This window comes from Callorhinus ursinus, unplaced genomic scaffold, assembly GCF_003265705.2.
Source record: "Callorhinus ursinus isolate GAN/ISIS: 27379988/994484 unplaced genomic scaffold, GSC_fseal_2.0 scaffold25, whole genome shotgun sequence".
Taxonomy (NCBI): domain Eukaryota; kingdom Metazoa; phylum Chordata; class Mammalia; order Carnivora; family Otariidae; genus Callorhinus; species Callorhinus ursinus.
Genome location: NW_027397087.1, coordinates 23324299 through 23337386, shown reverse-complemented (window position 1 = coordinate 23337386; position 13088 = coordinate 23324299). Strand labels below are relative to the sequence as shown.

Sequence of the window (13088 nt, the reverse complement as noted above, 5' to 3'; positions counted from 1 at the left end):
ATTACTGTACACTCGTGAATCTTTTTTTTTTTTATTATGCAACATGTCAAAACATATTACTGGCATTACTTTTTTTTTTTTTAAAGATTTTATTATTTATTCATGAGAGACAGAGAGGCAGAGGGAAAAGCAGGTTCCCCACAGAGCAGGGAGCCCGACGCGGGACTCAATCCCAGGACCCCGGGATCACGATCCGAGCCAAAGGCAGACGCCTAACCGACTGAGCCACCCAGGGGCCCCTGTCATTACTTTGATGTTCACATTGTTCTGGTTTTGCCAGTTCAGTGAGACTCCCTTCAAACCGGCTTCTGGGTCCTTTGCTATGACCCCTGCCGTGTGAGTGCCCGCCTCACTCTCCGGCAGGAGACATCCCAGGCTCGCCCTGGACTGGCCTTGCTCCCACGTGAGGCCAGCCATTTTTTTCTGGATCCTTTGGTGGGACTCATCCTCCCTCTTTAAGCAGACAAGCAACTTCACTTTCTCTCAACCTGGTGCTAGTCATTTCCTCATCCCCTGCCCCCTTCCCCCTTCCCCTGTCATTCATCATTTGAATTAGTACACACAGCTCTGTACTTAGTAGGAAGGGGGGGGGAAGGGGCTAAGAGAAGGGGAGGAGAGACAAAGACCAACCCAGTAAATTTAAGGATTTTCTCAACCATGTACCACTCACAGAGGAGCTTCCTTTTTTACAGGTGGCCACGTTAGTGGTCAACTCCGTAGCAAGGCTTGTCATTGTCTCATGATTCCATTCATAAAACTTCTATGATCACATAGCCTATCATTTTACTATTTTATTTTATGCTTACACAAAATATATGCACAAGAACGATTACTACCTACCCCCCGGCACTCGTGTTCCCTTCTCTGGTTTTATTTGTCTCCATCAGCACTTACTACCTTCGAAATTCTATAAAATACAATTTTTTAGGGCTGCCTGGGTGGCTCAGTCGGTTGAACGTCTGCCTTCAACTCAGGTCATGAGCCCAGGGCCCTGGGATCGAGTCCCAGGTTGGGCTCCCTGCTCAGCGGGGAGCCTGCTTCTCCCTCTCCCTCTGCCTGCCGCTCCCCCCTGCTTGTGCTCTCTCGCTCTAATAAATAAATAAAAACTTTAAAAAAATGAAATATTATTTTTTAATTCTCCTTCTGCCCCCGACTAAGAGGTAAGTTCCGTGACTGACAGGCACTTTTTGCTCACTGCTCTGTTCACCTCTGGACTCACCGCGGAGTACTGGTACCCTACACCCAACGCACAGTGCCCGGAATACAGGACGTGTCCCATAACTCTCTGTGGATGAGAAAAATGGCTTGCCCGGGACAAGACACCTAGAGGTGAGCGGCACCTCCTATGCCTCTGCTGGGCCTCCGCTTCAGTGTCACCCCCAGCAGTCAGCTCTTCCCTTCCCCATGTTCCCAGAGCCTCTTGCCCTTCCGGACCCTAACACTTGAACTATCACGCCAACATCGCTCCCCAGTCTGTCCCCCCTGAAAAACTTCGAGCTCCTCTAAGACGAGGACAAGGTCAGATAACTCGCGGCCCAGCACTTAGCACAGAAATCTGCTCCGCCCTTGAGCCCAGTGCCCCTGCCGCGAGTCCGGGCTGCCCGCTGGGCTCGTTCTCTCCAGGCGGCCTTCCCCGTGAGCTGGGCTTCGGCCTCCAGCGGCGGAGACAGGCTCGGCCTCGGGCAGCTCACAGTGGGCCCTGTGACTCCACAGGACTGGGCTCTTTCAGGAAAAGCCCGTTCCCTGCCACGGCACCTGTCACTAAGGCCAACGTCCCTACAGCTTCAGGGCCCCACAGAGCCAGCATTCAGCAAGAAACAAGAGCAGGGCCAGGAGGCCGGCGGAGCCAGCCAGGCAGGGCGGTCGGACTTCTGGGAAGACGGAGGATGCGGTGGCAAGGTCAGGGGGGCCTTTTCATCAGCAGAGTCACTGACAGTCAGACTCTGTGAACAGCCTGCGTAGAGGGCGGGCGGGGGACGGGGTTCAAACGAAAGAGCGCAAAGATGAGAACTTGTCAGAGCTTTGCCTCAGAGACGGCTTACTTGTTCTTTTCTTCCAACCTTCTTTTCACCTGACTCTGAGGTTGGACTCTCGGGGGGTATGGTCAGCCGCAGTCTGCAGACATTTGCCTAGGAGAGACGGAGAGGAGAAGCCAGTTAGGAACCCGCCTTGAAGGCAGAAATATGCTGGGTGAGCTTGTGCTTCCAGAGCCTGTTTCCGCCACTGAGCAATGAGGTGGTCGTACCAACCACACAGGAGACCCTGAGGATAAGACCAGTTTTTGCCCGGCCTGCCATCAGGCACTCACCAACCTGCTCTTCCAAACAAGGACATTAACAAGTAATTTCACAGCAAACATTTTTTTTTTTAATTGGTTCAGGTTCCATAACAGCATGTACAGAATGATCACAGCTCACACACATAGGTCAAATTACACACCGTGGTGTCTGGGCTGCGAAGGTGCTTTCTCTGGGACTATCTGTTGAATCTTTCTCTAACGGACAAGCACACGCATAAGCACAGAGTTTTTTTAAAAAGTCCATACACTCATGTTCACAGCAGCACCATGCACAACACCAAAAGGTGGAAGCAACACCAATGTCCATCACTGGCTGAATGGATAAATAAAATGTGGTATCTACGTAGACTGGAATATTATCCGGCCTTAAAAGGGAAGGAAATTCTGACACATACTGCAACACGGATGAACCTTGAGGACATCATGGTTAGTGAAAGAAGCCAATCATACAAAGACAAATATCGTATGACTCCACTTGTATGAGGTACCTAGAAGAGTCAAATGCATGGGGACAGAGAGCAGAATGGTAATTGCTAGGGGCTGAGGACACAGAGGAATGGAGAGTTATTATTTAACAGATATGGAGTTCCAGTTTGAGAGGATAAAAATAGTCTGGAGATGAATGGTGGTGACGTCTGCCCAACAATGAGAATATAGTTAATGCCACATGATGTCTATTTCACCCTAATGTCACAGCCTGGTCCTGCTGTGACTTCCTAAGGAGAAGTGATTGGGCCACTGGAAAAGGCCAAAGAGGATCCCAGCAGCACGCAGAGTACCCAGCCCACAGCCATGTGGGCCTGACTCATGGGAGTGCTGCTTGTCCCTGTTATGGACTGCATCGTGTCCCCTGAAAATTCCTATGTTGGAGTCTTACCCCCCAGGACCTCAGAATGTGACTGTATTTGGAAACAGACTCTTTACAGAGGTTATTAAGTTGAAATGAGGTCGTTAGGGTGGGCCTAATCCCAAATGACTGATATCCTTATAAAAAGGGGAACCTGAAGACAGACACACATATAGGGAGACCACCATGTGAACATGCTGAAGAGAGAGGCCTAGAACAGGTCACTCCCACACAGGCCTCAAAGGAACCAACCCTGTCAACACCTTGATTTTGGACTTCCAGCTCCAAAACTATGGGATAATAGATGTCTGTTGTTTAAGCTACCTGGTTGGTGGTACTTCTTATAGCAGTCCTAGCAAATTAATATACCCCCAGCCTTGTCTGCAGGGTCATGGGTCCGCACGGGTCCACAGGGCGGCCTCTAAGCAAAACTACCCTGCAGCCTAGACACCCAGAATGGGATGGGATTGTAAAGACCTTTGAAGTCCAACCTGCCAGCCTAGGAAGGAACCCCCACACGCACCCATGTACCTGGCAGGTGGGCGCTGAGACTGAGGATAGCATTTTCCATGAGCAGGTAAGAGTCCATTTGGGACACATGTTAGCACCTCCACACACACTGTCACCTCCCTTCGAGACATCCCATTTTGCTCCCGGGTACCTCCAGCTTCCTGATGATGAACTTACATGTTCCCTCAGAATTCCGACCTAAGGGACCCGGGGTTCCTCTCAGGGACAGCAACAGAATTCCCTTTTCTCTACATTGGCCTCCTTCCCTCTGAAGCCCTTCTCCTCTGGACTTAAAAACCCCAGCTCTTTCAGCTAAATGACTTGGTCTCACAATCATTCTCCATCCTCACTCTCCTCTGGGCAAGCTTCATCCCCCAGGGACCCCAGGGCTCTCACTGTCCCTGATGTGGCCAACTTGGCACCGAAGCTTCAAAGCACACTGCTAGTCATGTTGGCCAAAGACAAACCACCCATTCCAGCTAGGAGGTAGCGCGCTCTTAGCTGACGGCCAAGAGCACTGCTGGGAATCCGAGTTCCTCCAGAGAAAGGCAAACCTCTGACTTGGGGCCACCCGGACTGGTCGAAACCAGCTGGCATTTGCACAAACATCAAAGTGTAACTCACACCAGGTAAGCAACCCAAGTCTGTGACGGTCAATAATCATCTGTGATAGGCTGATCTAGTCCGCAGCATCATTTTGCAGAGAAAAGGAAGTGCTTTTCTCCTGCACCCCATTCCATACACACACGTGTGTACATATACACATGGGTAAATACAAGCACACACTTGTACAAGTGCACACACAAAGGTATCAATGCCTACTGGCTGTGTTGACTATGGGCAAGCTATTCAATCTCTTTGAATCTCAAGTGTAAACGCAGATTAAAGGAAGTCTGGCACACAGTAAGCCTCTAACGGTATGAGAGATTTGTATTGTTACTGAGATGCGATCATCATCCTATAAGCTCCAAAATGAAACAGGCCCAACTTGGCTTTATGGTTCTGCTTTCCATGATAACTACCATTTGGTCAACGGATCTATTGTAAGTGATACCTTTTGGTATGGTAATTGGTCCCTAATGGCAGGAAATTTCAGAATAAACTAAAGACTGAAGAGGACACAAGGCCCAGAAGGGACCCCACTGGTCCAATCACCCTAAAGTGCAATGCTCCCTTCCCCTGTTTGAGACAATTCTTGATCTGTCCGCCCAGAACTCTGATACTCCTCAGCATACTTCCTGCAGCACTCCACACTGAGCCAACCGTACCCTGGGGGATGACAAAGCCCCAGGATAAATACAATGTATTTCCCCTAAACCATTAGTTTTACCTGGTGATAGATAATGAATGAACATAAAACGAACCTGTAAAATCACACATTTGACCTCAAAGCTATCCGGCAACTGCAGCAGGTTCTAAACACCCAGGCCCCTGTGTTAAATGATTACTCTTGTCCTTAGAGGTGCTTTAAGGCATGGGCTCCTCTCATCAGTGCTGGCCCGCTGAAGGACGGACTACACACAGTTTAAAACCCAGCTTGGAAGAGGGTCAGACACCTTCCTGATAAGATGGCCAAATGTGTTGTCGTGTGAAAAAAAAGAAAATTGCAAGAAAAAAGTGACTAATAATCCCATTTTTGTTTTTTAAATGCACTCTAATAATCTACATAGATTGATGGAAAAAATTGTCTTGAAGGAAACACAACCAACTGATGGTGGTGATGGTTACCTCTGTATGGTGGGATTCCCACATTGTTTCCAACTGTTCCAAGTATGTGTCAGTTTTTTTCATTAAAAATAATGGCAGTAATAGCAGTAATAAAGATTGAGAGACAATGTATTCAAAAGAGAGAGACAGATCAAGCTTTCCTAGATCCACAGGACTGCCTCAGGAGCAGCAAAGAGAACAACCCAGAGGTCTAGAAAATATCCTGAATTCCTCAACAGAAGCACTAAGTAACCCTTGAAGGTACCCACTAGGTTGACCTGGTATAGTTTACCTCCTTTAATTCATTCACTTTCAGGTAATCTCCCCGTGGGAAATTTTCCCACTGAGTAAGATCAAGGCACAGTTGCTTATCTCTCTGAGCATTTTATGATGCTGATCTCCACGGCTTCCTTAAACTCTAATACACAATACCCAGAGCAGCCCAGGCTGGGCAGTACCGGAGGAAGGTAGGGTACTTTATTCCCAGGGACTCCCACAGCACCTGGCTCAGCCCTGTGTTCTGAACAATGAGAAGAACTGAATCTTATTTACCCTGAACACCACAGCTATTGGATTAGCTGTCCCTCCAAGCAAGGGTCCCTTCCACTGGATCGAAAGCAGGAAGGTGGACTCAGTGTATTTGATCATTAGGTTATGGAGCACCCACTACTTATAAAATACTTTTAAGGGCAATGAGGGTACCAAGATGAAAAAGAAATAGCCATGTTCCCAAGAGCTCAGCATCCAAAAACACACCCAAACAAGGCGAATAAGAACACTTAGTGTAACCAACACAGGGTAGCTTCGTGGTTAAGGCTTGGTGGAACTGCACTTCCTTATAAAGGGGTAGGAATATAAAAGGAACCACAGTCTTAACTGGAGGTGGGAGTTTATCAAAGGCTCCTAGAGATGACACTTGAGCTGGGTATAGAAAGACAAAAAGTCCAAAAGGACTTTGTGGTTCATTGAGGTTTGGAGAATCCATCATCACAACAGCAAACAACTACCAGGCCAGGCATTTGCTCCAGGCTGTGGCCAAAGGCTCAGATGTGAGAACGTTCTGAGAACAGTAAGTGGGCCTATAGCGTACACTAGAGTGGGGCAGGAAAACGGACAGACAGGTAGAGGCCAAACTCTAACAAGCTACAAAGGCCTGATGGAGAAGCAAGGTCTCTAGTGGAAGACAATCAGGAGTCATTCACCTCTTTGGAGGAAGGGACTAACACTCAAAATCTGAGTTCAGTGATTCAACAGCAATTCATCAGTACCTCCTATTATATTCCATGCATTACAACATGGATGGAAGGGGGGAAAATATGGGGAGAGATCAAGCAAGCTTTGTGCTTTAATTGCTTTTGCTGCCCTTATAGGGCTTAGCATAGTATCAACACATAATAAGCGCTTGCTCAGTAAATTAAATGTCAGTATGAGTTTCTTTTTAGGTTGAACTAAAACACAGTAAGGCGAATATACCTGAAACTCCCCAGAGAGCCTTCTACTTTCTTCAAACCAACCCCTCCTGGGAGGGACATCAAGGGAGGGGCAGATAGTATTCAAGCCTCCTCCACAAGAAAATACACAACCAAGCCCTTGTCTGCAACTCAGGGCACCTGGGAGCTGGGCAGGTCCTCTGGGGCCTTGTTTCTGACCCCCGCATTGTGGAGGCAGAAGGCAGGTCTCCATCTATGGGAGAAACTGGGGAGCCACATACCATCATGCTCTTAGCTTTAGCACATGAGCTCACCCAAGAGAAAACTATCATCAAATTAAAAGGGGTGGAGAACATGACCCAGGGAGGGGGCAGGGGTTGCTCAGTTGACAAAGACGTACTTCCCTAAGGAAATTAGCCAAATGCATTTCCATTTCTCTAAGGACTGGTTCACTTTGCGACTGTGGGTTCCTGCCCAGTTCCACCTAACAGCAGGAGGTGTGGTTTCTGTGATGTGGCTCGGAGGACAGACACCACACTCTGCTCGGCACAAGCATTACATCTCTGGACTGTACGGAACAAGGCATGGTCCACCTGGAGGTGGCCTCTTAGCCCTGCCGTGGCCCTGAACTTACAGGCCTGGTGATCTACATCAGAGTGGGGCAAACCTCTTCTGTGAAGGGCCAAATAGAAAATATTTAGGTTTTGCAGGCCACTGGGAAAACCATTCTTATCTCAGAGGCATCCAAAGCAAGCCAAGAGGGCCAAATATGGCCCAGGGGGCAGGAGCTGATCTACATACTTGGACTCTTTGTAGGTGGTGTATGGTGTTCTCCAGCCCCTCTTTCCCGTGTCAGGACAGACTCCAGACAAAATTCATAAATATAAAGACAGTGACCTCTCCTTCCTGTCCTCACGGGCTCACTTCTGTACCAGCACACAATGTGCCCAGGAATGCCAACATGCAGAGAGAAAATGCAGGTCGATGAATGCACACAAATACCAGCATGACCTGGAGTGTTAGGAGCCCCCCCTCCCCCACACCACCACCTTGACCTTTCACAAAGCCAATGGGACCTTCCAGAGCACTGTCCCAGGAGTGTCTGTATTCCCAAGAAAGCTGTAAGAAGACAGCAATGACTAAAGAAGTAGTTCGCATTCTTGGCTGCACATTAGAATCACCTGGGGAGCTTCCTGAAAAACACTAGTGTTCTTCTCTACTTTCAGAGGTACACATTTAAACTGTCTGGGGTGGGGCCGGGGCATAGATATTTTAAGCTTCTCGGTGATTCTATGTATAACCAGGGTTGAGAAGCACTGACTTAACCAAAGGAATGAAACTCCAACTTGTGCAACAGGATGAGGCAACTGAACTATTTGGAGGCCTTCCCAGAACTGTCAAACCCTTCACCTGGACCAGCACTCCCATCCGTCACCTGCTTCCTGCCCAGGTGGGCCAGAGGTGATGGGCTGGCTTTATCCCAAGCTTCTCTTCCTCGTTTCCTGTTTGCCAATTCAGTGTGAAGTGTGGCCCCTTTAGGACCCCAGTGACATCCTCCTCTTCTTAAGCACCAATTATACCAGGCCTGGGGCGGGAGGGTCCCTAACCCCTCTCCTCACGTAGTTAATCATAGATGATGCAAGCAATGACCGGGTGCACAGGCCTCTAGGAAAACACGGAAAAGGCGAGTTCAGACAAGCTCCTTGGAGGAAGTGACCCTTCCTCAAAGAGCCATGAAAGAGGCAGAGAACAGCATGGAAAGCTTGGGGAATGGCAAGTAATTTGGAATATCTGGACAAAGTGTGGGAGGGGGACAAGGAAGGCAAAGGCCAGAGAGAAAGGCCTGGATGCTCTAGCACGGAATTTGTACTTGTTGCTGGTAGTACCAAGGGGGGCTTCTGAAGCAGGGTCATCAGCTGACTGGATTTTGCATTTTAGAAAGGGCACTCTGGCCTTTAAGTACAAATAAGAGTCAGCAGTATGACTGAAATTTAGGAAATAATCACTCACCTAAAGCGAGACAGAAGGAAATACCCCTGTGGCCCTCTTCTGTGTGCTAGAGAACACGGGAACTGTTTTAGGCTGGAGGAGCCGGCCACAGGAAGCTCTAAGACCAAGACGCAGGTAATGGCTGAAAGTAATTTCAGGTGGAAGCTTTTCAACATGGTCTCTGGTTAGTTAGCCCTGGATCCACAGCTCCTCGAGCACAACTAGACCATTTTTGAGGCTGACTGACTTGAAAGCCTTTTCCAAGTGATCAGAAGCTCGGGCATCTGGGTTTCTCGTTCGGGAGTGGGCGCTCATGACAGATGAACTGTGATGCAGACCACATATGCAGCCCTCCCTCTTGCAGGACACTGAAGACACGGAAGGGTCCAGAATCCCACTCCACATCCTCTGCAGAACCACGGGCTCGCCGTCTTGAGGAAATCAAGTTTCCTTAAGAGTCCCCAAGACTCAGGTCTGTTCGTCCTACTTCTGACATGGCAAGTTGGGTGAACCAAAGCACGGAGGCTGGAAAGTTTTTTCTCAGCCTGCAACTGTCACACTTTAGTGAGAGAAGCTTCTTGGCTAAGGCCTGAGGATGCCAGGGCTCCAAAACTTCGCAACTTGGCCTGTCAAGGGCCGGGTCCAGGGGGCCCTGGTCAGGAGCCAGCCTGCTTTCTGGGCGCAGTGGGCCACCTGCCCACCCGTCCCTGGTGGGTGCCGCTGCCAGCTTCCTTCCACCAGACACCGAGGTCCCACAATGCCACGTCCCTTCCTCAGAGCCCACTGATAGACAAGTTATGCACACAGATATTTCTGTGAAAAGGAAGTAAATCTGACCCATTCACTGGCCAGCTAAGGAAAATTCTTTGAGCCAATCAGACAGAAATGGGACCTAGGAGAGTGTGCGTTAGCTAGGGAGTGAGGACTGGCAGGCCAATTGGGTTTTGACAGAGGAAGCCGTTGCCAAATAGAAAGAAATATCAGCAAGAGCAGGGTAGGAGACAGTCCTATCCTGTGGCCTTTTTGGGTTTGCTTCTGTTTTGGTTTCCTTTTTATGAGCCACTGAGGGGCCATGACCAGCAACACCAGCCAACAATCTCTTATTATCAAGACAGCGTGGCGCTGGAGGAAACCCCTGACAGATCTCGGTCTCTCACCGCCCCAGCCAAACAGCTTCACCAAAAGCATTTGGCTGCACGAAGCAACACGTGCCTTCCCCCCTCAACACACACAACCTGGCCACACAGCCGACCTTTCATTTCAAGGGCTCACTTAGTGGGATTAACTTCATTTGCAAAATTCCCTTCAAAATCGTGAAGCGATGTCGGTATTTTTGGAAATGTTTTCCCTCATTCTCTAAGGGGCATCACGCTGTCCTTACTCTCCAGCCAGTCTATCTTCCTGCTGTTGCCATAGATAAAACTATTTTCAGTGCGCAACTGGTTTGAAGGTAGATTTTTTTTTTTCTAATTTCACAACCCCTGCTGCTTGGCATCCATAAATGCCTCTGCTTATCAGCTGATACAAATTACTTTCCCACCAGTTTTTTTTTTCCTTTGAGAGATGATTTCAGATAAGGAAGTATAAATGGTAGGTGGCAGCCATGGGACAGGGGATAACCAGTGACAGTCTGGTCTGGCTACACCACCCTGGGTGGCTGACTCAGAAAACTCCCTGCTCAGTGTCAGCTGTCACCACCATGTCTAGCTGGCTTGAATATCTGGACCAACACAGCCTGGTTCTCCCGCAGTCCCTAATTTGGTAAGCTCTTTGGATAAAGCAGAAACACTATGTTGATAGCTAGCATGTTCTCGTCCAAGACCACCACCTGTCCAACGTCCAAGAGGAAAGACAGGATGACAGAGTTTATTGACAAACTACTTTCGACTTCAGGAACACTTTTCATGATTACTTGGTCTACAATTTTATTTTCAAGACATCCCATTCTTGTTTTTCTAAAAAAAAAAATGTTTGCAAATTCAATATGCCATTATGATACAGTATATGCCAAGACTTACATTAAAATGAGTAATAGTTTCTCCTTTTGGTATCCCAATGTCGATTGCCCCACAAACTCCTATTCACCCTACAAGACTAAACTCAAATGTCCCCTGAAGAGGGACATCTTCCTCGGTTGCTTTGGGAAGAACCCTTCCTTTTAGCTTCACCCAACTTTGTTAACACTGTACCCCACTATAACAACCCTCATTTTGTACGATGGTAGTCTGTGACAAGGGCTGCCTCCATGGGTAGAGTGGACCCCAATGCCTAGCCCTGTATCTTCCAGAAGGATATCTACAAATGTTGTTTAAAAAAATAATAAATCAACGGATCACATCTTCCCACCATGCCCCCCACACATATACACATAGACAGAACCTGGGGCATTTGCAGATCATGAGCGGAGGAAATCATAAAGGGAACCCTAGAACTTTTAGATATCTTCTTTCCTGAACAAGTGTGCCAGTACCCGTGTGCTCAGAACAGCCCTACGTGGTCTGACTCAGGTCCCTGACCCTGACCCCTCCAGCTCAAAGTATTTTGGTTGTCTTATTCAAAAGACAAAGCCTCTCAACAGTCTGTCTGTCCACTGTGCTACTTACAACTAAAGAAATACCTGAAAGTAAACATTTGAGAAAAACAATCTTCAGAAAGGTTCTTCAGTGTGCTAGTCACATCTGCACCCACCCACTCTAGCTGCCCATCTCTGGAGGGGCACTTGACATTTTCATGCAATCTGGTTCCATGTATGACTCTGTCCAGGCTCAGGCCTGGCTTTTCAGTGACTTCATTCTTTCTCAATCACAGCTGTGTTCCAACTGTGCAGGATTTCCATAGAAAAAAAGGCAAATGCCCGTCTTGGAGTAAGGCTTGGAAACCCACTTGCACCTGATGGGGATCTTGCTTTGCAAAGCTAATAACTGGACAACCAGGGTTCTGTCAACCCTACAGGTCTGGTGTACGTGCATGCACACGCAGACACACACACCCGCACCCCCCCCCCCCCTCAGAATCCATCACTTGGCCCACACCCAAAAGTAACACAATGCCTTTCTTCTAGAGCTAAGAAAGCACAGAAGGTGACCGCCAGTCACTTGTTTGAGGTATGGAAACGCAAATAGGCATGTGTACAAGACTAGAAGTCCGGAGTGCCAAAGGGGGTCCTGACTTGGACTTACGCATCTGTTTAGCTAAAACTTGGGAAACATGATTAGAGAAGTCTCAACCACAGAAAAGAGGCACCAAGTGGTAGATTCCATGAATACTATGAGGAATGGATGAACTAAACAGCCACAAGGCCAGCTCCTGGCGGTGCACTCTGAGGCGCTGATCTTGGAAGAGATACAGAACCCGACAGATGCAACCTACATGTGCCGAGCATCCTTCACAGCGCATCTGGAGAGGGGAGGAAAAATGCAACCAAGGTGACAGAGAAACAGAGCGCTTCTAAAGGGCAGCCTCCCTGGAGATGGTGCCCAAGGCTCCCAGGGCTCCCCTTGCTACCACTGTGCTGGTATTTAAACCCGAATGAAGAAAGTGATTTGCAGAAACCCAAATCCCATACTACTGGGCTCCTGGGGAACCAGCTGTTGATCTCTCCTGTAAGGTGAAGCCTACACCTTGGCTAAGCTCACTCCAGAATAGGTGTTATTCTATCACCAGTGGGGACAAGTGACCTTTTCTTTTAACCGCTGAAAAGAGGCAAGTTGGGGTGTTAAAGACATTCATTCTCTTTGAGTCTCAGGTAGGGACACTGCAGGAATCTTTTCCCCTTGCTTTTTAAACTCGTGCCACCAATAAACGTGGCCGGCCAGAGGGGGCAGGAAGGAAAGGAAAATTCTGGGAATTCCAGAAAGTCCCCTAAGCCCTACGAGCCGGTGTCTGGACGTCGAGAGAAGGATCACGGCCGGGGCTGGGACAGGACGGGACAGTTGAGTCCGGGGGCGGGGGGAGGTCGAGGCCGGGGGACCGGGTCCCGCGCGTCCCCAAAGCCAGACCCCGCTACGGCCAGGCGGCCGGGACGGGGAAGCGGGACGGCGGCGGCGCCCGCCCCCCGGCTACTCACCCTCCTGCTGGGCGCCCTGGCGCCGCCGCCCGAGAGCAGAGTGACGGTGGACGTGGAGCGCAGCATCCCGCAGCGGCAGCCGGCGGCTGGCCGCGCTGCTCCCCGCCGAATAAGCGCGCGGCTCCCGCCCTGCGCGGGGGCGGTGCGGGCCGGTGGGGCTGCGACTGCGGCGAGCTGCGCGCCGAGCCGCCGGCGCCCGCGGCGGGATGCTGCGCTCCACGTCCACCGTCACTCTGCTCT

The 13088-nt window shown here is 49.4% G+C and overlaps 1 protein-coding gene across 2 annotated transcripts in view; it reads right to left on the bottom strand.

Annotated features, from left to right (window-relative positions):
- MYZAP (myocardial zonula adherens protein) overlaps window positions 1–13044 on the bottom strand; it is an 86175-nt gene extending 73131 nt beyond the window's left edge. For both annotated transcript variants that reach the window (XM_025883829.2, XM_073877076.1), the window contains exons 1-2: window positions 12849–13044; window positions 2043–2129 (exon numbers count right to left, since the gene is read on the bottom strand). In XM_025883829.2, coding sequence (XP_025739614.1) covers window positions 2043–2129; window positions 12849–12914 — 153 coding nt within the window. In that variant the 5' untranslated portion in view covers window positions 12915–13044. The remainder of the gene's footprint in view (window positions 1–2042; window positions 2130–12848) is intronic.
- Window positions 13045–13088: the final 44 nt, after the last annotated feature.